Consider the following 27,426-nt stretch of genomic DNA (forward strand, 5'->3'; position numbering starts at 1 on the left):
AGACAGACAGCTTCACAGTTATAGAAAGAAAATAAAGATGGCCGCCGTCTAGGGTGCATTGTAGTATAGGCAGTATTTTAGGGAGCAATACGTCCATTTAATAGTTCTGTAAATTAATATCTGGAAACCAAGCACAGACCTGTTCCTTCATTAGTTTCTGACGCAAGAGTTCCTTCTCATGTTCCTGTTTGGCCCGTAGCTCTCTCTCCTCTTCATCTTGCTTGCGGGCACGAGCCACATGGTACTGAGCTTGACTCAGCAGATCTGAGCACTGCCTGGAAAGATAAGACAAAAAATTATGGAAAAAGAAAAACAAGGGGGGGGGGGAAGAGAAATAAATGCAAAGGAAAGAAGAATAGAAGTGAGCAAACTCATGTGGCCTTACTTACCGTGCTTCTGTAGCCGCCAATGCCAAGTCAAACCTCATTTTGTCTCCTACTTTGGTCAAATAACTGAAATACCTACAAAGAAAAACATAACAAATAGAGACGGAAATATATAGCAGCAAATAGGCACATTCAAATGTCCCAAGAGCCTCCCTTTTAAATATGCCCTCTGACATGGTGCTTACAACTCATTTAAAGTTTTTTCCCAGAGAATGATATTTAAAACGAACATTTAACTCAATATTTCATTCCCCATACAATGTTTAAGCATAATTAATTTTGGCAATGCAATTTTATTATTTAAAGGGACAGTCTACAATAGAATTATTATTGTTTTAAAAGATAGATAATCCCTTTATTACCTATTCCCCAGTTTTGCATAACCAACACAGTTATATTAATATATTTTTTACCTCTGTGATTACCTAGTATCTAAACATCTTCTGACAGCCCCCTGATCACATGACTGACTTATCTATTGACTTGTATTTTAGTACTGTGTTGTGCTAAATCTTAAATAACTTCTCTGGCGTGAACACAATGTTATCTAAATGGCGCACATGAATGATCAGTCTCCTGTTGTGAAAAGCAAATACAAAAGCGCATGTGATTAAGAGGCTGTCAGTAGTGGCTTTGAAACAGACAGAAATTTAGAGGTTTAAATGTTATAAAGTATATTAATCTAACAATGTTGGTTGTGCAGAGCTGGGGAATGGGTAGTAAAGGCGTTAGCTATCTTTTTATACAATAACAATTTTAGTATAGACTGTCCCTTTAAATTTGCATTTTCTTCCTGTAAGTTGGGAGTAAATTACTTGGAATGCAGAACCCTACAAGCTGCAATTGGATGCTTTGTGCAGGAACTCCTTTTTATCTGTCTCTAACTTAACAAAGTAAAGTAACAGCATTCAAGAGGCTTTTCAATGGGTGTGCACCAGGAATGCAAAACAATGCATATTTTTCTAACTATATGAAAAGCTTTAAATCATTTTGAAACAACTGTTTTGTATTCAGATCTGTTGGAGTGTAGTAAATGGTTTCTAATGCATAAATGAAAAGCAGACTTGAATGTCCCTTTAAATAATGTAGAGTGCAAAGAACCAACATTGCTGGTTTCTCCTTGATGCCAGATTTTATTTACACTCCTACTATACAGCACATTATAAACAGAGTTACTGAACAGTTATTACCTGTGAGCCAGTTCTAGCTCCTTCACAGCATTTAATACTTCCTTTAGGTTACTCTTTTCCTCTTTCAAGACAGAGGTTGCTAGTCTCTGAAGCACTAAAGCCACATTAAACATCAGGACTGTATCATTGGGTGCCACATGTCTGGCCTGTGAGAAAAAGCAGTAAACCATTAGTTACTTTAAAAAGGACCATTAAACTTGACATTTCAACAACACATAAAATGCTTCATTATTGCAAGTGAAACAATTTTTTGCAGCATTTTGCTGTAAAATACATCCAAAATTTTTTATTTGTTTCACGTCCTCCAAGGGAGGCTTGGGTTAATACTTTAGGCAATTTATGTAAGTTTTTGTTTACTTTTCCCTCCCTTCTGAAGATTCTATGGTGTCACATGCTTTTAAAAGGCGGATTATCAGATTTGCATCAACAATCATGATAGGCAAATCATGCTAAAACACCTTAAAGTGAATGTAAATTTTTTATGCTAAAGTGCCCGGCTTTTAAAAATTCGATTAAAAACAGGGGCACTTTAATTAATCAAACTTTACATTTCACTTGTGCTGTTAAAAAATACTTACCTTTTAAACTTGACAGCCGCTCCAGCTTCCCCCGGCCGTCGCAAGCCATTTCTGACGTCAGAAATGATGGATTGGTCATCCTCCAATCACGCCCCCCCCTGGGGGAATCAGTGTCTGATTCAACGCCATGATTGGAGGAAGCCGGAGTCCTCAGTTTAGACCCAGGAAGAGGCTTTGAGATGGGCGGAAGCAAGCTTGAGCGGCTGTCAAGATTAAAAGGTAAGTATTTTTTCACAACACGAATGAAATGTAAATTTTTATGAATACATTTTTTTTTAAAAAACAGGCACTTTAGCATCAAAATTTACATTCACTTTAAGGGAATACAAGAGGAAAGGATACCTCAGTCTGCAAATGTGCAAACAGAGCTTATACTATATCAGAATATTAGTTTGTGATTGGTTAGCAGGGGTTCTTTTGTTCTGGGGGACAGGGAAATCAGTGAAAAGAATAAACATAAAAACAAAATTTATGCTTACCTGATAAATTTTTTTCTTTCTGGACATGGAGTCCACAACGTCATTCCAATTACTTATTGGGATATATAACTCCTGGCCAGCAGGAGGAGGCAAAGAGCACCCCAGCAAAGGGGTTAAGTGCAACTTCCCTTACCCATAATCTTCATTCATTTGGCAGAAGGAAAATGGAAAAAGAAGAAAACACAGGTGAAAAAGCTGCCTGAAGTTTACTCTAAAAAACTGCCGAATTATAATTAAGAGGGCGGGGTCGTGGACTCTCCATGTCCGGAAAGAAAGAAATTTATCAGGTAAGCATAAATTTTGTTTTCTTTCCTAAGACATGGAGAGTCCACAATGTCATTCCAATTACTAGTGGGAACCAAAACCCAAGCTAGAGGAGACGGACTGAACAGGGAGGGAGAAAAAGGCAGGAAGACCTAAACAGAAGGCACCACCGCTTGAAGAAACCTTCTCCCAAAAGAGAATTTGTAGAATTTGGAAAAAGTATGCAGAGAGGATCATGTAAGCCTCCTTGCAAATTTGTTCCACAGAAGCTTCATTTTTTTAAAGCCCAAGAAGAGGAGACAGCCTTAGTGGAATAAGCCGTAATTCTCTCAGGAGGCTGCTATCCAGCAGTCTCATAAGCCAAACGAATCAAACTTCTCAACCAAAGAGAGAGTAGTTGAAGTGGTCTTCTGACCCTTACGTTTTCCAGAGAAAACAACAAACAGGGCAGATGATTGCCGAAAATCTTTAGTAGCTTGTAAGTAAAATTTTACAGCTCGCACAACATCCAAGTTATGCAAAAGACGTTCCTTATGGAAAAAAAAGGAACAACAATTTCCTGATTAATTAATCGATCCAACACCACCTTAGGGAGAAAACCCAATTTGGTATGAAGGACCGCCTTATCGGCATGAAAAATAAGGTACAGGGAAATCACACTGCAGAGCTGAAAGCTCAGACACTTTGCGAGCAGAAGAAATAGCAAGAAACAAAACCTTCCAAGATAACATCTTTATATAAACATGCATCGGCTCAAACGGAGCCTGCTGCAAAACTTTAAGAACTAGATTAAGGCTCCACGGGGGAACAACAGGTTTAAAACACAGGCTTGATTCTAACCAGAGCCTGAACAAAGGCTTGAACATCTGATAAGTCGGCCAGACGTTTGTGCAAAAGGATAGATAGGGCAGAAATCTGACCCTTTAGGAGTACTGACCGATAAACCCTTCTCCAGGCCATCCTGAAGAAAAGACAAAATCCGGGGAATCCTCACCCGGCTCCAGGAAAACCCTTTAGGTTCGCACCAATAAAGATATTTACGCCATACCTTATGGTAAATCTTGCGAGTAACAGGTTTGCGAGCCTCGAGCATAGTTTCAATGACCGCGTCAGAAAAACCACGTCTAGACAGAACTAGGCGTTTAATCTCCAAGCAGTAAACTTCAGAAAATCTAGGTTTGGATGGAGGAAAGGACCCTGAATTAGAAGGTCCTTCTTCAGAGTTAACCTCCAGGGAGGTAGAGATCACATCCGTACCAGATCCAGAAACAAGATCCTGCAAGGCCATGCAGGAGCTATTAGGATTACCAATGCTCTCCTGTTTGATACGAGCAATGACTTGTGGAAGGAGAGCAAACAGAGAAAACAGGTAAGCCAGAGAAACATCCATGGAACCGCAAGAGCATCTGTCAGAACGGCCTGAGGATCTCTTGACCTTGAACCATACTTTGGAACCTTGGCCTTTTGGCAGGATGCCATCAGATCCAACTCTGGAACCTCCCACCTGAGGGTTATCTGAGAGAACACTTCCGGATGGAGAGCCCACTGCCCGGGATGAAAGGTCTGTCTGCTCAGAAAATCTGCCTCCCAAATTGTCCACTCCTGGAATGTGGATGGCAGATAGAAGACAATCGTGAGCTTCTGTCCACTGCAGAATGCAAGTCACCTCCTTCATGGCCAAGGAACTCAGAGTTCCTCCCTGCTGGTTGATGTAAGCCACCGAGGTGATGTTGTCCAACTGGAATCTGATAAAGATAATTGAGACCAAGCCATCAAGGCTCTCAACTCCAAGATGTTTATGGGAAGAGAAGACTCTTCCCAAGACCACAGGCCCTGAGCCTTCATAGAGCCCCAAACAGCTCCCCAGCCTGACAGGCTGGTGTCTGTTGTCACAATAACCCAGGAAGGTCTCAAGAAGCAAATGCCCTGAGACAGATGATCCAGAGACATCCACCACAAGAGAGATTCTCTTGTCAGGGTGTACAGATTTATCCTCTGCGATAAATTGGAATGTCTCCGTTCCATTGACGAAGCATGCAAAGTTGCAGCGGACGCAGATGGAACCGAGCAAAGCTTAGATTTTCTGACCTCCGTCAGGAAAATATTCATGGACAGGGAATCTATTGTCCGTAGGAAACACACTGTTGTAGATGGAACAAGAGAACTATTTTCCAGATTCACCTTCCACCCGTGGGAACGTAGGAAAGACAACAATATCTCTGTATGAGATTGTGCTAGTTGAAAAGATGACGCCTGAACCAGAATGTCGTCTAGATAAGGCGCCACAACAATTCCCTGGGATCTGATTATTGACAATAGCGCTCCTAGAACCTTTGTGAATATTATGGGAGCCGTGGTCAGACCAAATGGAAGGGCAACAAACTGGAAATGCTTGTCCAGAAAAGCAAATCTGAGAAACTGGTGATGATCCCTGTGAATGGAAACATGTAGATACGCGTCCTTCATGTCTATGGTCGTCATGAACTGACCCTCCTGGACCAATGGAAGAATGGCGCGAATAGTTTCCATCTTGAATTTGTTGAGACACTTGAGATCTAGGATGGGACGAAAATTCTGCCCTTTTTGGGAACCACAAATAGATTTGAATAGAATCCTAGACCTTGTTCCTTTAGAGGGACTGGTACAATGACACCCAGGGAGGATAGGTCCTTTACGAAATTTAAGAAGGCCTTCTTCTTTACCTAGTTTGAGGATAATCTTGACAGGAGAAATCTGCCCCTTGGAGCGCAAGACTTGAATCCTATCCTATAACCCTGGGATACTAATGTCCACAGCCAATTGGATCTGGGACATCACGTATCCAAGCCTGTCGAAAAAGAGAAAGCCTGCCCCCCACCTGATCCAAGCTCAGACCCTTCATGCTGATTTAGAGTCAGCAGAAGGCTTCTTGTTTTGTTTTCCCTTATTCCAGGGCTGACTGGATTTCCAAGTGGACCTGGATTGGTTAGGTTTGGAAGAGGAAGGTGAGGACTTCTGTCCCTTAAAGTTGGGAATGGAACAAAAATTAGAAGACTGTTGACCCCTAGCTCTATTCTTCTTACATAATTTGTGCTTACAAGATAAATTCCTTTCCTTCCGAATAGGGAGAGTCCACGGGTTCATTCCTTACAAGTAAAAACGTGCGGGGGCCATGGACTCTCCCTATCCGGAAGGAAAGAAATTTATCTGGTAAGCATAAATTATGTTTTCCTTCCTAAGATAGGAAGAGTCCACGGCTTCATTCCTTACTGTTGTGAAAACTATACCCAAGCTCCAGAGGACACTGAATGAATAACAGGAGGGAACAAAAAGGAAGAGGCGGATCCTATTCTGAGGGCACCACAGCCTGCAAAACTTTTCTCCCGAAACTGCTTCAGCCGAAGCAAAAACATCAAACTTGTAAAATGTTTAAAAAGTGTGCAAGGAGGACCAGGTAGCCACCTTACAAATCTGATCCATAGAGGAAGCCACTGCTCTAGTGGAATGAGCTGTTATCCTCTCTGGAGGACGATGTCCCGCTGTTTCGTAAGCTAAGTGGATAACACTCCTCAACCAAAAAGATAGAGAAATCTAAGTAGCCTTCTGCCCCTTATGCTTCCCCGAATAAACAAACAAAGAGGAAGATTGTCTAAACTCCATAGTAGCCTGAAGATATAACTTCAAGGCGCAAAACACATCCAAATTGTGAAGTAAGCGTTTCTTTCGATGAAGAAGGATTAGGACACAAGGAAGGAACCACAATCTCCTGATTGATGTTGCGATCTGACACAACCTTTGGAAGAAAACCTAATTTACTACGTAAAACTGCCTTATCTGGATGAAAAATCAGATAAGGGGGGTCACATTGCAAAGCAGAGATCTCAGAAACTGTGCGCAGAGGCAATAGCCAATAAAAAGAGAACCTTCCAAGATAACAATTTAATGTCAACGGAATGCAGAGACTCAAACGGAACCTGTTGCAAAACCCGAAGAACAAGATTTAGGCTCCAAGAAGGAGCCCCAGATCTAAACACAGGTCTGATCCTAATTAGAGCCTTAAAAAAGGACTGCACGTCTGGAAGCTCAGCCAGTCTCTTGTGCAATAAAACCAATAGGGCCCAAATCTGTCCCCTAAGGGAACTAGCAGAAACCTCTCTTGGCTAAGACTAAGTGTTCAATCTCCACGCAGTAAGAAAAGACACTTAGGAATCTAGATTTTGATGAACAAATGGACCTTGTATAAGCAGGTCTCTGTGACAAGGTAACTTCCACGGAGGAGATGAGGACATCCCCACTAGATCCGCAAACCACGTCCTTAACGGCCACGATTGAACAATCAGGATTACTGATACCCGCTCCTGCTTGATGCGGGCCACCACTCGAGAAAGAAGTGGTAATGGAGGAAAAAGATGTGAGTTTGAACCTCCAGGGCACTGCTAGTGCATATATTAGATCCGCTTGGGGATCCCTCGACCCGTACCTGGGTAGCTTGGTATTGAGACTGGACGCCATGAGATCTATCTCGGGCATCCCTCACTTGCTGCATATCTCTGCAAACACCTCGGGATAGAGAGACCATTCCCCTGGATGGAAGGATTGCCTGCTGAGAAAATCCACCTCCCAGTTGTCCACACCCGGAATATAAATACACTAAGTCTTGCAATAACTATGTACATCTGCAATATACAAGCCCTTCAATGTGTTATAGTAGGTATATTGATATTAATCTTAATATTCTTGCTAGATGTCACAGGATCCCTATACCCATATATTCATAATGTCATATTTAGAGTTAAGGCCTATAGGGATTCTAGTCCCCAGTACAAAAATCCAGTATGCCTCTCTCTTCTCCAGGATAAGATCCATATTACCCCCTCTTTTAGGTTTACTAATCTTTTCAATTGCACACCACGAGAAAAAGGCAAGATCACCTCCATGAAAAGTGTTGCACTATGGGTGTAGAGGACCTTGTAGTCTTAGAGGATAGATGTTCCCTTATCCTCGTGTTTACATCTCTCGAAGTGAGTCCAACATATTGGACCCTGCACTGGGCACATTCGATGAGATATACCACATATTTTGATGTACAATTGATACGATTTGAGATTGTACACCTTTCCTGTTGCAAAACTAGAAAATGTAGTGGTGATTTTGACAAAATCGCAGGGTTTACACTTGGAATGACCACATTTGAACATGCCTAAATGTTTCATCCATGAACTCGCTGATGTTTGTATGGTAGGTAACATCGTAGGGGATGAGATAGATCCCAATGTGGGACTCTTCTTATAAGAGCATCTCAGACCTTTGTCTACAGTTGTCACCAATTTATCATCAGCCTTTAGAATATCAAATTGTTTCCGAATAATCAAACACACTGTTGGAAATTGACTACTGTGATTTGTCACAAAAGTGACAACTTCAAACTTATTAGTAGTTTTATTAGAAGATTTTCTCTAATAGATTCTCCCTGGATCTAACTGAAACAGCTTGTTTGGCTTTCCATACTGCCTTACAGGGATATTTCCTCTGTTTAAAGGGACAGTTTACTCAAAATTTTTCTCCCCTTTAATTTGTTCCCAATGATCCACTTTACCTGCTGGAGTGTATTAAATCGTTTACAAGTAGTTCCTTTACCCTTTTATTGGAATTTGAAATTGTTTATTTAGCATGTGGTATCCCCACCTATTCTGAAAGTTTGTGGCCGCGCGTACCAGCTATAGATAAGCTTTGTAAACACAGCCAGCAGAAGAAATTACACTCCCAGTGCAATATAGTAGAGATAAGGTAATAAAATGTTGATTTTCCATTGTTCTCTCAAAGTACTGGTGAATGTTTTAAGGACAGATATAAGATAAAGAAGCAGGTATATTTGCACAATGTGATACAGTAATGAGATCGGATTATACCTACAAGCTCAACCCATTTTATTAGGTTGTGGCTTCAAAACACAAAATCAGAGCTTTAATATACACAAATAAGCCTTAAAAAGCAAATTTTCATACATTTTTTACTCTGCAGTTGGTAAAAAAAAGCAATTGTAAACACATTAAGGGAAAAAATATTTTACAGTATACTGTCCCTTTAAGTCTGTGTTCCAAATCCATGGTAAGTCTATTGTAATTGCTGGAATCAGAACAATTATGTTTGAGCCTAATAAATTCACCCTTTGCTATAGCTTGGGGAACATGTTTAGGATGGCAGCTGGTAACCATGTAAAACTGAATTACCTGAAATAGGTTTTCTAAATTCCTTAGTTTTAATATTGCCATCAAGTTGTCCTTCTAAAGTGAGATCTAGATAGTTTGTGCTCTTAATATTGTACTCATAGGTGAATTCAAGACCCATATCATTGATGTTAAGGTGATTTACAAACTCTGAGGCTTGAGACTGAGAACCAGTCCGAATAAATAGCAAGTCGTCTATATATCTCTTATAAAGAGATATATGGCTCCGATAGGGATTACTATCTCCAAAAATGCGGGACAAATCCCAGAAACCCAGGAAAAGATTAGCATACGAGGGGGCAAACTTAGCCCCCATCGTTGTTCCATATATTTAGAGATAGTAAGAGCCCTCAAAATAATTTTTTTTTATGAGTTAGCAGAAAACCAACTACCTTAACCAGGTAGACCTTAAACTCCTCTGAGTAATCGGTGAAGTGCTCTAGAAAAAAGCAAATGGCTTCAAGTCCCTTATTGTGAGGGAAGCAAGAATATAATGACACTGCATCTACAGTAAGCCATTTGCTTTCCTCTGTCCACTTAACCTCATTGGCTATGCCCAGTACATGTTTGGTGTCCCTTAGATAAGAAGGCAAGGATGTGACCAGTGGCTGTAAAATACAGTCTGTCCATTCCGATAAATTGCAAAGAAGGGAATCTACCCCACTCACAATAGGACGTCCTTTCACATTAGCCAGAGACTTGTGTACTTTGGGGAAGTGGTGGAACAGGGGAATCCTGGGATTGTCAGGTAGCAAATATTGTGAGGTAGCTACATCCAGGAACCCCTGTTCCACTCCTTCATCCAAGATCTCCCCGAATTCAAGTGTAAATACGTGAGTGGGGTCCCCTTTCAACACAGAGTATTCTTTAATATTGCTTAGCTGTCTTAGGTTTCAGCTACGTAATCTTCCCGATTCATAACTACAGTCATGCCACTTTTGTCAGCCTTACGTATAGTAATATTGGTATTCTCTTTAAGTTCTTTAATGGCCCTTTTAAATTTCATTTTAAGATAATATTTTTGTGGTGTATTTTGATCCTTAAGGGATATCAGATCTCTTTCAACTCTGCTATAGAATGTCTCAATGATATTACCTTGATTATTTATAGGATAAAATGTGGATTTTTTTCTTAAACATCGGACCTTTATTCCTGTCTTTATTGTCAACATTACTAGATGCCATCTGCAGTTGTTGCAATGTGACAACATCACAAGTATCAATAAATGTGGACTCTGAAGGGGAAAAGGTGGACTCTAAAAACCATTTGTGAATATTGGAAACTAGTGTTGACTTATCAGAATAAAATTTCCTGTGTGTCAAATTTCTAACAAATCTATTTAGGTCCATAAGAGTGTGAAACATATTAAATTGATTAGTAGAAGAAAAATTACGTCCCAGGCCAAGTACTCTGATCTGATCCTTCGTAAAGATTCTTGGAGCAGTAGCTAGGCCAAACAGTAGTGCAATGAACTGGAAGTTCTGGTCCAGGAATGCAAACTTCAGGAACTGAAAGTGTTCCCTGTGGATTGGAACATGAAGGTAAGCATCCTTCAGATCTATAGTGGTCATAAACTAGCCTTCCTGACTTAAGGAAGGATGGACCTTATCTCCATCTTGAAGGAAGGGACACTGAGAAATTTAAGCACTTTAGGTCCAGAATTGGGTGGAAAGTTCCCTCCTTCTTTGGGACCACGAAAAGGTTTGAATAAAACCCCAAACCTCATTCTTCGATAGGCACCGGGACAACAATTCCCAAGATCGGACAAGGCATCACACCAATAAGATGCTGCACCTGCAACTGTGGCAATACTCGCCACAGGTTGCCACTGTAATCCTTGATTTATGTACATCTTTTTTTAAGTAAGCCTCTAGCTTCTTATCCATTGGATCCTTAAAAGAGCAACTATCCTCTATAGGAATGGTAGTTCTCTTAGCAAGAGTAGAAATGGCTCCTTCTACTTTAGGCACAGTGCGCCATGAATTACGAATAGAGTCAGCAATAGGAAACATCTTTTTAAATACAGGCGAAGGGGAAAAGGGAACCCCTGGCTTATCTCATTCCTGAGCTATAATTTCAGACATCTTCCTTGGAACAGGAAAAACCTCCTCAGAAGATGGAGAATCATAAACTCTATCCAGTTTAGGAGACTTTGTGACAGAAACCGAAGGTTCAGAGTCATCTAAAGTAGCTAGAACCTCCTTTAGTAGTAACCGGAAGTGTAAGAGCTTAAATCTAAAATTAACTTAATTAATTTTTCTGCTAAAGTGTCAGTCTGAGCTTTCACCTTCAGAAGCTACTGAAGTATTTTCCTCATCAGACAAATTAAAAATGGCTAAAGCAGACCTAGAGGAGTCAGAAGCTTTACTAGCAGACAAATGTCTAGATTTCCTCTTACACTTAACCGCAGAAGTTAAAGCACACAAAGCCGCATAAACTGCAGAATTTAAGCGGCAAAATCTCCAGGTAAATAAATACCACCAGGGGGTTATTGATAAACAGAAGGCACAAAATAAACTACTAAAGCTTGGGATGTCTGAGGAGAAAGCTGAGGCATATCACACGCAGCAGTTTCCTGAGAGACACTTTGCTCAGAAGGGAGTAATTTGTCCTTAAATTTTAAAGTCTTAGCTAAACATGAAGAACAAAAGTGCATGGTCAAAATAATTTGGTTCCCTAAATAGAGTAAAGATTGGTCTATAGACATGGGCAGATCCTGTTCTGGGTCCATAGCTATGGAAATTAACTCGCACACAAAAAAAATAAAAAAACAACAAATAAGGAGAATGCAAATAAAATTTGCTTAAATTAGCAAAAACAATAGGTTTAGAACTTAAGGTAAAACTTTCAACCCCCCCTTCAAACAAGAAGCAAAGCATCTGTCTGAGACCTCTACCGTTACCGGAATGAGTATCCCACTAGTAATAGGATATAGAAAGCTGAGAAACCTCTCCAGCAGAGATTAGCACTTCTACAATACTCCGATGAGCAAGATTGATGTTGGATACTCACAGCACGACGCTCCGCTCCGTATATACAGGAGAAACCGTAAGTCACGTGATCGGTCGGAAAGTAACTGTGCCACAGATAGAAAGAGCGCAAAGTTAAACTTAAACGGCCGCATAATGTATGCACTAATGACACACTTGCACATCAATAATTAGTAATGCTTCTTACAAATAAAGAAAAAAAAGGACAATTGGCCAAGTATTAAGGGAAGCGTTAGTAAGAAAACGCTCCCTTAAGTCTCTCAGAGTCTCACTCCACAGTGCCTGAAAATATACTGAATAAGAAGCCACTAGCTCCCCTAGAGTCAATAAAGTTGCCCAAAATGTATCCTAGACTTAAAAGGATATCTAAATCCCAAATTATGTCCACTTAAAGAGATAATCTCAAAAGTGCTGTCCTTTAGTACCTAGAAGGCAAAAGCACTTATCTTTGGATCCAGCTGCAGGGCAAATGACAGCTACTAAGGTGTGACCGGTACTTCACTGCCTGTCATGGACCTGTAGTAAAAGAAAGATCAGAGTAACCAACCTTGGCTTTCTGCAAAGGGGTAGCAAGTGTTAAAAGTAAAGCAAAGACTACCTTGCCGCCTTTTAACTGCTAAAAGCCACCACTACTCTTACTAAAGAGATTAACAGACTCGGCTAGACCGCAATCCTTGCTTGCAGGGAAAAGTACCCATCAAAGGATTAAATATCTTGCACGCCTCCATTGACAGAGGCAAAGAGAATGACTGGGGATTATGGGTAAGGGAAGTTACACTTAACAGCTTTGCTGGGGTGCTCTTTGCCTCCTCCTGCTGGCCAGGACTTAAATATCCCACTAGTAATTTGGATGATGTTGTGGACTCTCCATGTCTTAGGAAAGAAATACATTTTTAACAAAATGAAGCTGCAGTTTTGAAGGCAAAATTGTTATATATGAAGGTTTATAATATGTAGTTTACAATTTGTGTTTAGTGTCCCTTTAACATACCATGAATATTCATATGGTTCTGGAAATGTATGATGTGTGTTGATCTCAAATTAGTCCAATTCTTAAAGTAGCATTTAGTGTCTTATTATATTACCTTAAAATTATCAAATACATTTGTTACACCTAAAACATTATTTGTATTAAGTGGAGGGGGGGGGGGGGGTGAGGATGTCTGAAGGAAAAAATGGTTTTAAAAACCTTTCACAGATTTTGGAAGAAATTCTAAATTACGATGGTTACACCTGCAACGTTACCTTGAGTAAGATCTGTTTACACTCAAGCAATTTGCCACATTTAAAGAGAGCACGGGCCAAGTACAGCAGGACTTCAGTGTTTTGGTGTTTGTAAAACTTCCGCAGACAATTTTCATACTGTAAAGAAGAAAGATAGTGTCTCAATATTGCTTTGTAAAATATGATAGCCTTGCAGCCATGAAAGCAGTTACAAAAAGTAGTTACGTGATCTGTAAATGTAATCACTGCACAATAAATGTCACATGTACTATTACAATTTTATGAAAAGCTTCTGTTCTAATTAAATTCTAGAAGAAAATGTCATTACCATCTGAACTGCGCTGATGTACTGCTTCTGTTCCACGTAGATATGGGCCAGGTTCAGCCATACGTCGCTGATGTCTGCTGTTGCCTCCCTGACTTGGGCAAATACGTCACGTGCTTCCCGCACATAACCCTTGTGTGCCAAAACGGCCCCTTACATGAACAAAACAAATTCAAGTTTTTAATAATGACAACTGCAAAGATGAAAAGGAAACAAACAAAAAAAAGCAAAACAGCGTGAGCTGAGCAATTGATAAAAAAAAAAAATATAAAGAATAATCTGGTTTAGAAAATACAATGCTTTATGCACTTTACTACAAGATTATTAATTCAAAAGGCTTAAATAAAAATTGCACTCCAGGACTTCTCTAGATAAAAATACAGCCAATGATTTAAGCATACACACGGACGCTTTCTTCTCATTTGTTCACTAACTATATCAACAAGGTGCTATATCTGTTCCATTGTCCATTCTAGAAATAAGCAAAACACCAACTCCTCCTCACAAACTAAACTTTATGATGAATATATATATATATATATATATATATATATATATATATATATATATATATATATATATATATATATATATATATATATATATATATATATATATATATATATATATATATATATATCCTACATAAAACACACAACACGGGAGATTGCTGCATATTTTTATAATTTTACCACACGGCCATAGATGCTCCCACACACGTCACAACACAATATTAAAGCTGTGTCACCCACACGTTTATTTACAGCTTTGCTGAGAATGCCAAACCAACTGGTCACCAACAGAAAAGTGACAGTAAGTATTACAGCTTACACTACCAAGTCAGCTCTAATTGTCCTCAAATAATTCTATCACTTCTCACTTATATTTGTCTTCTCACATTTACAAATCCTATATTATAAAAGGCCAGGTATGTTTGTCCGATGCAGTCATGCGCAGTAGAGACTGCAGCGTGAGACAAACATACCTTGGGGGGTGCGAGCGGGTGGGACCAGTAAACAGTCTGTCACATCCTCCCTCTACTTATGTAGCTACACAAAGTTATTATTCTGGTGACAAAGGATTTCAATGCCATTCCACTGATCAACCTGCACACTGACAGCATCACGTCACAGTGCCCCCCTGTCTATATTACACAAAGCCAAGTCATCTCATGTCACAGTGTCCGCTGTAAAGTGCTAAAGATATACACTTGCCTACAGCATTTTCCACTGCCCTCTGCATGAATAATCCTGTGTATTATTCACATATCATTTCTGTACTAGGCACAATTTGAGACAAACTGAGGCATGTACCCAAGTAATGCCTGAGAGCCGGCAAAACCCCAGAGAAAGTGATGCTTTCAGTTTTGTTTTTCCCTAAAGATCAATGCCAGAATATAAGGTATATGATTTTAAATTATTTACAAACTATAGTCTATGATGCAGTGAATTGTATGTCCCTTTAAAATTAGATTTAAAAGAAAATGTAATATTAAAGAGAGTCTAGTTAAAATTAAACTAGCATGATTCAGAAAGGACATGTGATTTTAAACAACTTTCCAATTTCATTTTATTATTAAATTTGCTTTGATCTCTTGGTATTCTTAGTTGAAAGCTCAAAATAGGTAGGCTCATATGCTAATTTCTTAGCCCTTGAAGGCCGTCTCTTATCTGAATGCATTTAAAAGTTTTTCACAGCTATAGGGCATTCGTTCATCTGTGTCATATAAATAACTGTGCTCTTTCCTGTGGAGTTACGTATGAGAGGGCACTGAGACTGGCTAAAATGTAAGTCTGTCAAAAGACTTTATATTAGGGGGCAGTCTGCAGAGGCTTAGATACAAGGTAATCACAGAGGTAATAAGTGTATTAATATAAATGTGTTGCTTATGCAAAACTGGGGAATGGGTAATAAAGGGATTATCTATCTTATTAAATAATAAAAATTCTGGAGTAGACCGTCCCTTTTAAGCTCATCTGGTATTTACTTAAACTATCATATCCTCACTTTGGATTTGATCTATAGATTTAGCTAGTAACAGGACAAAAGAAAACATTTGCCTGTTGTTTAAAAGCACAACTAACGCACTCTAACCCATGTAAAAAGTAAATTTATGCTTACCTGATAAATTAATTTCTTCTATGGTATGACGAGTCCACGGATTCATCCTTTACTTGTGGGATATTATCCTCCTGCTAACAGGAAGTGGCAATGAGCACCACAGCAGAGCTGTCTATATAGCTCCTCCCTTAGCTCCACCCCCCAGTCATTCGACCGAAGGTACAGGAAGAAAAAGGAGAAACTACAAGGTGCAGAGGTGACTGAAGTTCAAAATCAAAAAATATAATCTATCTTAAAATGACAGGGCGGGCCGTGGACTCGTACCATAGAAGAAATTAATTTATCAGCTAAGCATAAATTTACTTTTCTTCTATAAGGTACAACGAGTCCACGGATTCATCTTTTACTTGTGGGATACAATACCAAAGCTACAGGACACGGATGAACGGGAGGAACAAGACAGATGGTTAAACAGAAGGCACCACTGCTTGAAGAACTTATCTCCCAAAAATAGCCTCCGAAGAAGCAAAAGTATCAAATTTGGAAAATTTGGAAAAGGTATGAAGCGAAGACAAAGTCGCAGCCTTACAAATCTGTTCAACAGAAGCATCATTTTTAAAAGCCCATGTGGAAGCCACCGCTCTAGTAGAGTGAGCTGTAATCCTTTCAGGAGGCTGCTGTCCAGTAGTCTCGTATGCCAAACGGATGATGCTTTTCAGCCAAAAAGAAAGAGGTAGCCGTAGCCTTTTGACCTCTACGTTTTCCAGAATAGACAACAAACAAAGAAGATGTTTGACAGAAATCTTTGGTTGCTTGCAAGTAAAACTTCAAAGCACGAACCACATCCAAGTTGTGCAACAGACGCTCCTTCTTAGAGGAAGGATTAGGACACAGAGAAGGAACAACAATTTCCTGATTGATATTCCTATTAGTAACAACCTTAGGAAGGTTTGGTACGCAAAACCACCTTATCAGCATGGAAAACAAGATAAGGCGAGTCGCATTGCAATGCAGATAATTCAGAAACTCTTCGAGCCGAAGATATAGCAACTAAAAACAGAACTTTCCAAGATAGAAGCTTAATATCTATGGAATGCATAGGTTCAAACGGAACCCCTTGAAGAATTTTAAGAACTAAATTCAAACTCCATGGCGGAGCAACAAGTTTAAACACAGGCTTGATTCTAACTAAAGCCTGACAGAACGACTGGACGTCTGGAACATCTGCCAGACGCTTGTGCAGTAGAATTGATAAGGCAGATATCTGTCCCTTTAAAGGAACTAGCTGATAGCCCCTTCTCCAATCCTTCTTGGAGAAAGGACAAAATCCTAGGAATCCTGATCTTACTCCACGAGTAGCCTTTGGATTCGCACCAATAAAGATATTTACGCCATATCTTATGATAAATTTTCCTAGTGATAGGCTTTCGAGCCTGAATCAAGGTATCTATGACCGACTCAGAGAACCCCCGCTTGGATAAGATCAAGCGTTCAATCTCCAAGCAGTCAGTCAGTCGCAGAGAAACTAGATTTGGATGCTGGAACGGACCTTGAATCAGAAGGTCCTGTCTCAGTGGCAGAGTCCATGGTGGAAGAGATGACATGTCCACCAGGTCTGCATACCAAGTCCTGCCTGGCCACGCAGGTGCTATCAAAATCACTGAAGCTCTCTCCCGTTTGATTCTGGCAATCAAACGAGGAAGGAGAGGAAATGGTGGAAACACATAAGCCAGGTTGAACGACCAGGGTACTGCTAAAGCATCCATCAGTACTGCCTGAGGATCCCTTGACCTGGACCCGTAACAAGGAAGTTTGGCGTTCTGACGAGACGTTATCAGATCCAATTCTGGTGTGCCCCATTGCTGAATCAATTGTGCAAACACCACCGGATGGAGTTCCCACTCCCCCGGATGAAAAGTCTGGCGACTTAGAAAATCCGCTTCCCAGTTCTTCACTCCTGGGATATAGATTGCGGATAGATGGCAAGAGTGAGTGTCTGCCCATCAAATTATTTTGGTAACCTCTATCATCGCTAGAGAACTCTTTGTTCCCCCCTGATGATTGATATATGCTACAGTCGCGATATTGTCCGACTAGAATCTTATGAATCTGGCTGAAGCCAGCTGAGGCCACGCCAGAAGCACGTTGAATATCGCTCTCAGTTTTAGAATATTTATTTATCGGGAGGAGAGCCTCCTCCTGAGTCCACAAACCCTGTGCTTTCAGGAAATTCCAGACTGCACCCCAGCCCAATAGGCTGGCGTCCGTCGTCACTATGACCCATGCTGGCCTACGGAAACACATTCCCTGGGACAGATGATCCTGTGACAACCACCAAAGAAGAGAGTCTCTGGTCTCTTGATGCAGATTTATCTCCTCAGATAAATCTGGATAATCCCCATTCCACTGTTTGAGCATGCATAGTTGCAGTGGTCTGAGATGCAAGCGAGCAAACGGAACTATGTCCATTGCCGCTACCATTAGTCCGATTACCTCCATACACTGAGCCACTGACGGCCGAGGAATGGAATGAAGAGCTCGGCAGATGGTTAAAATCTTTGATTTCCTGACCTCCGTCAGAAAAATTTTCATGTCCACTGAATCTATCAGAGTTCCCAGGAATGGAACTCTTGTGAAAATTCTGGGAGCTGTGGCCAACCCGAAGGGAAGAGCCACAAACTGGTAATGCTTGTCCAGAAAGGCGAACCTGAGGAACTGGTGATGATCTTTGTGGATAGGGATGTGTAGATACGTATCCTTTAAGTCCACGGCGGTCATATATTGACCCTCCTGGATCATTGGTAAAATAGTCTGAATGGTCTCCATCTTGAAAGATGGGACTTTGGAATTTGTTTAGGATCGTGAGATCTAAAATTGGTCTGAAGGTTCCCTCTTTTTTGGGAACCACAAACAGATTGGAGTAAAACCCCTGCCCCTGTTCTGTTTTCGGAACTGGGCAGATCACTCCCATGGTATATAGGTCTTCTACACAGCGTAAGAACGCCTCTCTTTTTGTCTGGTTTACAGACAATTGAGAAAGATGGAATCACCCCCTTGGAGGATAATCTTTGAAATCTAGAAGATACCCCTGGGTTACGATTTCCATCTCTTGCCCAAGTCTGAGCAAAGAGAGAAAGTCTGCCCCCTACTAGATCCGGTCCCGGATCGGGGGCTACCCCCTTCATGCTGTCTTGATGGCAGCAGCAGGCTCCTTGGCCTGTTTACCCTTGTTCCACGTCTGGTTAGGTCTCCAGACTGACTTGGATTGAGCAAAATTCCCCTCTTGATTTGCAGCAGGGGAAGAGGTAGAGGGACCACCTTTGAAGTTTCGAAAGGAACGAAAATCATTTTGTTTGGTCCTCATCTTATTCATCTTATCCTGAGGAAGGGCATGGCCTTTCCCTCCAGTGATGTCTGAAATGATCTCTTTCAGTTCAGGCCCGAATAGGGTCTTACCCTTGAAAGGGATGGCTAAAAGCTTAGATTTTGATGAACAAATATTTTCTTTAGGAGACCCTCTAATTTTTTATCCATAGGATCTTTGAAAGCACAAATAGGTCCTCAATAGGTATAGTTTTACGCTTAGCCAGGGTAGAAATAGCTCCCTCCACCTTAGGGACCGTCTGCCACGAGTCCCGCATGGTGTCTGATATGGGAAACATTTTCTTAAAAGTAGGAGGGGGAGCGAACGGAATACCTGGTCTATCCTACTCCTTAGTAACAATGTCCGAAATCCTCTTAGGGACCGGAAAAACATCAGTGTAGGTAGGAACCTCTAGAAATCTGTCCATTTTACACAATTTCTCTGGAACTACAATAGGGTCACAATCATCCAGAGTCGCTAAAACCTCCCTGAGCAATAAACGGAGGTGTTCTAGTTTAAATGTATTAGCCGTCATATCCGAGTCTGTCTGAGGGAACATCTTTCCTGAATCAGAAATCTCTCCCTCAGACAGCAAATCCCTCACCCCCAACTCAGAACATTGTGAGGGTACCTCGGACATGGCTAATAAAGCATCAGAGGGCTCAGCATTTGTTCTCACACGAGACCTACTGCGCTTTCCCTGCAACCCAGGCAGCTTAGATAAAACCTCTGTGAGGGTAGTATTCATAACTGCGGCCATATATTGCAGGGTGAAAGAATTAGACGCACTAGAAGTACTTGGCATCACTTGTGCGGGCATTAATGGTTGTGACACTTGGGGAGAATTAGATGGCATAACCCGATTCCCTTCTGACTGAGAATCATCCTGCGACATACTTTTAGTAGCCAAAATATGTTCTTTGCAATTTATTGACCTTTCAGTGCATGAGGGACACATTCTAAGTGGGGGTTCCACAATGGCTTCTAAACATATTGAACAATGACTTTATTCAATGTCAGACATGTTGAACAGGCTAGTAATGACTACAAACAAGCATGGAAACACTTTATTTAGTGAAAAAAAAATAACAATCTTAAAAAAATGGTACTGCGCCTTTAAGAGAAAAAAAGCATACACGTTCTGCAAAACTGCTTTAAAATGCACCAAATTTTTCAAATTTTTGCAAGCAGACTCAATATGTGTAGTTAAGTTTGCCCCACAAGGAAATTTAACATTTAGCCCCTTAATGTACAAACCGGATTGAAATCAGGCCTAAATCCGGAAAAAAACACCCTCAGCACCTTGCCACAGCCCTGCTGTGGCGCCTACCTGCCCTCAGGGATAGTACATATGGGGTTAAAGCTTCGATTTGGCCCAAAACATTCACAAGGGCCCTCAGGAGTTGGAGCTTGCTGAGTGAAAACAACTGCGCATCTGAGGCGCGAAAATAGGCCTCGCCCATCTCACTCGATGTCTCTACAGCCTCAAAGAACCGCACCAGAGCGGTTTTAAACTAGCCATGTGGGTTCTGAGACCTAAAAAAATAAGCCAAGTGTACCCTCAACAAAGTTGCCCACAAAACGTTAACAGCACTCCCAGTTCATAAAATGTTTGCCCACAAACATTCAAAACTCTGTGTCAACCATTTTTGTAATTAGCCCCTTATGCAAGCTTAGTAATGCCTTTCTATAGCTCTTAGGATTAACTGCTTACCCTTAACCCTCATGGGGATACTGTCAGCCTTTCTGAAATACAGTGTCTCTCCAGAAAAAATGACTGAACATACCTCACTGCTATATAGCATGAAAACGTTCCTCACACTGAAGTTTTCCTGAACAGCACTGGATCTTAGTTACAAATGCTAAGATCATCATCCTCCAGGCAGAAGTCTTAATCCATCTGCTGCCTGAGAGTAAATAGTACACACCGGTACCATTTAAAACAAAAAACTCTTGCTTGAAGAAATTAAAAACGAATATTTTATCACCTCTTTCACTTTACCCTTCCTAGTACTTAGAGTAGGCAAAGAGAATGACTGGGGGGTGGAGCTAAGGGAGGAGCTATATAGACAGCTCTGCTGTGGTGCTCTTTGCCACTTCCTGTTAGCAGGAGGATAATATCCCACAAGTAAAGGATGAATCCGTGGACTCGTCGTACCTCATAGAAGAAAAAAAAACCCTGCAGTCATGCAATGCTAACAGCGCAGCGATGCATCTCATTTTAGATTCTCACACAAATCTGAGCTCTCTAGTAAAGAGAGATGCATTAAAAGACCAGTAAATACAATAGATTTGCATAATAAAAGAATGCATGCTAAAAAGACAATGCAATAGCAAACGTATATTCTGTGTATTCTTGCACATGCTCAGTAGGAGCTGGTACCTAAAATAAATGTAAATATAAAAAGACGGTGCACATTTTGTTAATGGAAGTAAATTGGAAAGTTGTTTAAAATTGCTGCTCTATCTGAATCATGAGAGTTTATTTTTGACTTGAGTGTCCCTTTAACTAATAAGCAGAACACGTATTTATTTCTCACATACTTAATAATTTTCAAGAGCTTACAGCTGCATTTGGCTCACAAGAGTTTTGTGAAATAATTACCTATGCCATTTGCTGCAAAGAGATTCTTTGCGTCATTTCTCAGGACCTGCTTATAAATCGCCAGTGCTCTGTCCTGGTGACGCTTTTCCTGTAGGAAAAAACAAACAATGGGAATTACAACCTTCCAGAAATCTGGTAACAAAAAACATTTGCTATTTAATACTTCTGAAACAACAGAAATTAAAAAAGATTTTTAGCATATTGATACTAATAGGAAATGATTGTTTAGGCAATCTGTCCTTAAGGGGTGAGTTGTGTACACGGGGCGATATGTTCACCTTCCACAGTTCTATTGGTGGGAAAAAAAAAGTGTCGTATTTTAAATACCAACTCCTAAAGTACCAAAAGATAAATGTAGAGTCAGAGTGTGTCTCTCTCTTTTAAAGAGGCTGCTCCTGGGTGGCAAATCGCCATAGATCTAGCTGATGAGCTGTTGTTCATTCCTGGTAGAGCGCTTCTCTTTTCGTATGGAAATTAATACGACTTTGAGGAGGTCTCCCTAAGGGTGATGGGGGAAACCAGACGTGGTTTAGAGGAATGTGGCTGCACCTCACTGACGAGGCCCATAGAAGGCTTAAACGATCGTCTAGGGGTTGTCATATGTTCCTTGTTCAGAGGAGAATTGCTTGGTATTTCGGGGCTGGACCAGACTAATATACTTCAGGAAAGTCTTCCTCTGTGAAAAGCACACTGGTCTAAAGGCTGCTTCAGGGTGGTAAATTGCCAGAGAACTAGCTGATGAGCTGGTAGAGTGCCTCTCTCTTCATGCAAATTAATATATATATATATATATATATATATATATATATATATATATATATATATATATATATATATATATATATATATATATAAATATATATATATATATATATATATATATATATATATATAAATAAATAAAGCAAAAACCCCAGTGTATACAGTCCATGCACAAAGTGTGACAGCACCACAGACAAACTTTTTCTTTAAAGGTGAAAAATTCTCTTTATTTGGATAACACAACCTTAAAAAAGCGACGTTTCGGACCTACATAGTCCTTAATATACACACACACATTATATATATATATATATATATATATATATATATATATATATATATATATATATATATATATATATATACACACACACATTATATATATATATATATATATATATATATATATATATATATATATATATGTGTGTGTGTGTGTGTGTGTGTGTATATATATATATATATATATATATATATACACACACACATATATATATATATATATATATACACACACACATATATATATATATATATATATATATATATATATACACACACACACACACACATACATATATACATATACACACACACTTTGTATTTTATGAACAAGTGGAACAAAAACAGATACATAAAAAGATGTAATTGTTTTCACAAGGTGTTTACCTTCTCCCTGTCCCTGGTGGGCTGGTGCAGAGTCTGCAGCCACACATTGCCAAGTGCCAACATGGAGTAGGTGTCATTCTGCGTGGATGGCTGCTTTAAAAATGCGCTCAAATTTCTTTTGCCCTGGTCCCCATTCCTGTTTTGCCAAGTGCAGGTTCCCAATCAAGGACCAGGCATCAGGATGATCCTATAACTCAGCAATGAAAAAAGACCAGATTATAACATTTTAGATTAATATAGGCATTGCTCCTGCATAATCACAATCACTGCCCAAAGGGCACAAAACATTTTTTGAGTAGTTATTAGTATAATCAGAAATTAATTACAACATTGCAAAATATTTAAAAATTATATATTTTTAAAAAACATTGTGTCTTTTTCTTAGCAAAATTTGCATTGGATTTGTAGTTCAGGGACATACAATTTTATCTCCTTGCTCCATTTGGACGTAGGTACTGTCACACAGTACTTTGCTCAATGCACTGTGTTGACGTAGTACGTACAACTAACATAGAGGCGACTGTTGCGGTCAGTGCTGGCAGAAGGCATCTGCCGTCACATAAGGGAGTACTGATCGTGCTCTCTTACAATATGAAGCCAGACCACTGATCGTTACAGAGAGTGATACACTAATATTAAGCTGTGTGAAGCAGATAGGGTGTGATTATACTAGGTGATAATAAATACAGTTTGTGGCAGTTATGTTAACTTTTATTTGTTAACCCAAATAGGCTAATCACAAGTTTATATTCATACTGAGGCAGCCGCTGATTGCAACTTCCAAAAATTATATTAATAAAGCTAGTAAATATAGCAAGATGAGGTACTCAATGATGATAATTCCCCTTGATTTAAAAGAGCTCCCACAAGCTCTGCTACCCCTCTTACGCGTTTCACCCTGGGGATGTATTTCAGTTGCCCATTTATGCCTTTACCTTGATGAGTCATTTCTTGTACTGCATGGATAATCACATAATAGTGGAACTAGGGGTATTTTGTCACAAATAATAGGGTACATCTTATCCCTTCTCACATATTGAGATTTAACTTGCGAGTATCATCTATATTCTTGTGCATATCTAATTCAAAGGCATAATAGTATGATTTAACCACGCACAAGAAGTTAAATGCTTCAAATTATAATTCCCTTTAATTTTAAGTTTTTGTCCCATTTTTAGTATTTAATAATAGTTATGTTTTAACCTTTTCACATATTTTATTCTGCAATGTGTTTAAGTGATCATTCTCTTTTACAAATGAGAATGATTTCCTATTACAAATAAGGACATAACATCTAATGGAATCTCTCCCTCCTTTTCCTGGGACTTGGAAACAAGAGAATACTTCTGCAAAGGATTCTTTAACAAGTTAAAAAAAAAATAAAAAAAAATTGAAATAGGTTTGGTGACTGCTTCGTTGCAAAAGACAAATAGTGCAGTCACTAAGTGGGTGGCATCAGATACCTAAGTTGTGTCAATTACAGACAGCTGTAATTTCCCATTCTTCCATGAAGATGCCCCCATAGTGTGAAGTTCTTTACTTTTAAGCAAATATGCAGGTGTATGCAACCCTAAGCACAATACCAAATTGATATTTAAAAAATAAATAAATAATAAATTGCATTTATTGTTCTAAGCAAACACATTTCCCTACTATAACCCCAATATCCAAAACCTATTAAATAAATATATATGGAATGGGACACATCCTAGAGTGGCTAAACCTACTCTATATAACCCCAAACTGAGCGGACACCTGGGGGTCCGCTGTATACTGAAGTATAGAAATGGTGGTGGTTCTCCAGAGAGTGGTAGACTGGTGTAGAAATGTATCAGAAAAGTAATGGGTACAATTGGAACACTATATACTTCAAGAGAGACAGCTAGGGGACCTGCACTGGTTGACGCATATCCTATTATTGATGAGGTCTATCAAGCTTTGAGTCTCATTCTTTAATCCCCACAACCCTTTACCATCGCCAGTCACTCCCGTCATCCCTGATAACATTACTACCGAAGGGTAGAGAGATAAGTTTAACGGAATACACTTTCAGAGATACTATGCCCTACTTTTTGGCATTGGATGGCAACTCCCTGAAGAATAGAGAGAGAATTTAACGGAATATGGGTAGGGACTGTAACCCAACCCCCCCCCCCCAAAAAAAAACATTTTCCTACATGTGGAAATAAGTATCTGCACCTACACTAATGACAATTTGTGTAGCTTCTAACCAGCAAATTATAAATCCTCTGTCTGGGAACTTTACTTGAAGGGACAGTCCACTCCAGAATTTGCATTGTTTACAAAGATAGATAATCCCTTAATCAGCTATTCCCCAGTTTTGCATAACCAACACTGTTATATTAATATACTTTTTACCTCTGTGATTACCTTGTATCTAATCCTCTGCAGACTGCCCCCTTATTTTAGTTAATTTGAAAGACTTGTATTTTAGCCAATCAGTGTTGGCACCTAGGTAACTCCTTGTGTGTTAGCACAATGTTATCTGTGGCACACATGAACCAATGCCCTCTAGCTGTGAAAAACTGTCAAAATGCATTCAGATAAGGTGGCCTTAATGAGTCAGGTAGAGCATGCAATTTTAAGCAACTTTCCTAATTTACTCCTATTAATTTTTCTTCGTTCTCTTGCTATCCTTATTTAAAAAGAGAACCTGGGTTATGCTTACTTATTAGTTTGCTAAATGTAGCCACCAATAAGCAAGTGCTATCCAGGGTGCTGAACATAAAATGGGCTGGCTCCTAAACTTTAAATTCCTTTAAAGATAGCAAGAGAATGAAGAAAAATGGATAGGAGTAAATGAGAAAGTTGCTAAAAACTGCATGCTTTATTATCTGAATCATGAAAGAAAAAAAAATATTATATTTATTATTAAAAGACAGCGATAATCTTTTACCTGATTAATCTGTAGAGCTTCCTTAAACCAATCAGTAGGCTTCATAGAAATTTCCTTTGTCTCTTGCCATGGCTCCTAGACGCAAATAACCTAAAAAGAATAAATATTCTTGTAACAAATACACTTGGGTGAATAAGGGGCATCTTTGCCAAGAACTCACTTAAAAGAACATTTTTTTCTTTGTTGCATGTTAGACGGTATTTAAAAAAAAAAAAAAAAAAGAGAAATATATTTTACATTTATTTAGTTTTAGTGAAGATATTTCCAACAACACAGCTCTGAGTGGTGTCCTTTATCAAGACAGTAAGCAATTTGTCTATGTAAAAGCACCAACTTGAATTTTCCTATTAATTACAATATACTTTTACAACTTCAACAAACATTTTTTACCACAAATATTTATTTTTAAATGTTCAAATCGCTGTTTCCCACCCATTATAGAAATGCCTGAGACTAATATGCATGTTCTAATGTATAAACTGACATAACTTGAGCAATAGTATTTTATCATTAGAAAATATTTAATTGCTGGGAAGAAAGAATTGGACAATGGTGTTCAAAAGGGGCGAGTTACTGGTAAACATAAGAAACTGACCTACTGAGAATTTATCTATATAAATATATATATTTATTTTATATAAGTTTATAGTGGATAGATATATGCTACACTGATGTTACTCTGCATTGCTGCTGTATTGTCACTGTATCGTTCACATTGTCACATCATCAAAACTGGCATCAGTGTCAGCAACTATACATTTATCAGTTTGAGTGCTGATAAAATTGCCCTTTATTAAACTTTTCAAGTTACTTCTATTTAATTTGCTTCATTCTCTTTTTATCCTTTGCTGAAAGATTTATCTAGGTAATCTCAGGAGCAGCAAACACCGATTGTCATTGGCTCAGCCATTTGTTCAGTTAGAAACTAGTAGTGCATTGCTGCTCCTTCATAAAAAGATACCAAGAAAATGAAACAAATTTGATACTAGAAGTAAACTGGAAAGTCGTTTAAAAATTGCATGTTCTAATCGTGAAAGACAAGTTTTGGGTTTCATGTTCCTTTAACACACTGACATTATTGCACTGTATTGTAAAAGGAGCCCACAATACACACCTATGAACATTTCAGTGAGAATATGGAAAAATGAGACTGGTTAACCTGGCAACAAGGCAAAAATATTGCTGGTATATAGGTCAATGGGAAAACTACGTCCCTTTAATTTTTCAAGCATGTACACCTTCACTGAAATACATTTTTTTTTTCCAACCTGAAAGTCAATTAAATATTTTTCTAATGAACCTAAAAAGATAGTTAGGTTTTCTGCTTTCTTTTTTAGCTGTCACTTGAATGTCTTGTTTAAAATGCATCATTGATGCTGAATAACAGTTTGAAGCTAATCAATTAT

At 39.2% G+C, this 27,426-nt stretch overlaps 1 protein-coding gene across 1 annotated transcript in view; it reads right to left on the reverse strand.

Annotated features, from left to right (window-relative positions):
* Positions 1-27,426, reverse strand: part of CTR9 (CTR9 homolog, Paf1/RNA polymerase II complex component) — an 87,389-nt gene that overhangs the window by 31,844 nt on the left and 28,119 nt on the right. The window contains 10 exon segments of the mRNA XM_053689335.1: positions 140-275; positions 390-461; positions 1,577-1,722; positions 13,339-13,455; positions 13,646-13,794; positions 21,673-21,760; positions 23,104-23,202; positions 23,204-23,290; positions 26,021-26,056; positions 26,058-26,110. Coding sequence (XP_053545310.1) covers positions 140-275; positions 390-461; positions 1,577-1,722; positions 13,339-13,455; positions 13,646-13,794; positions 21,673-21,760; positions 23,104-23,202; positions 23,204-23,290; positions 26,021-26,056; positions 26,058-26,110 — 983 coding nt within the window.

The sequence above is a fragment of the Bombina bombina genome, chromosome 7, assembly GCF_027579735.1.
Source record: "Bombina bombina isolate aBomBom1 chromosome 7, aBomBom1.pri, whole genome shotgun sequence".
Classification (NCBI taxonomy): domain Eukaryota; kingdom Metazoa; phylum Chordata; class Amphibia; order Anura; family Bombinatoridae; genus Bombina; species Bombina bombina.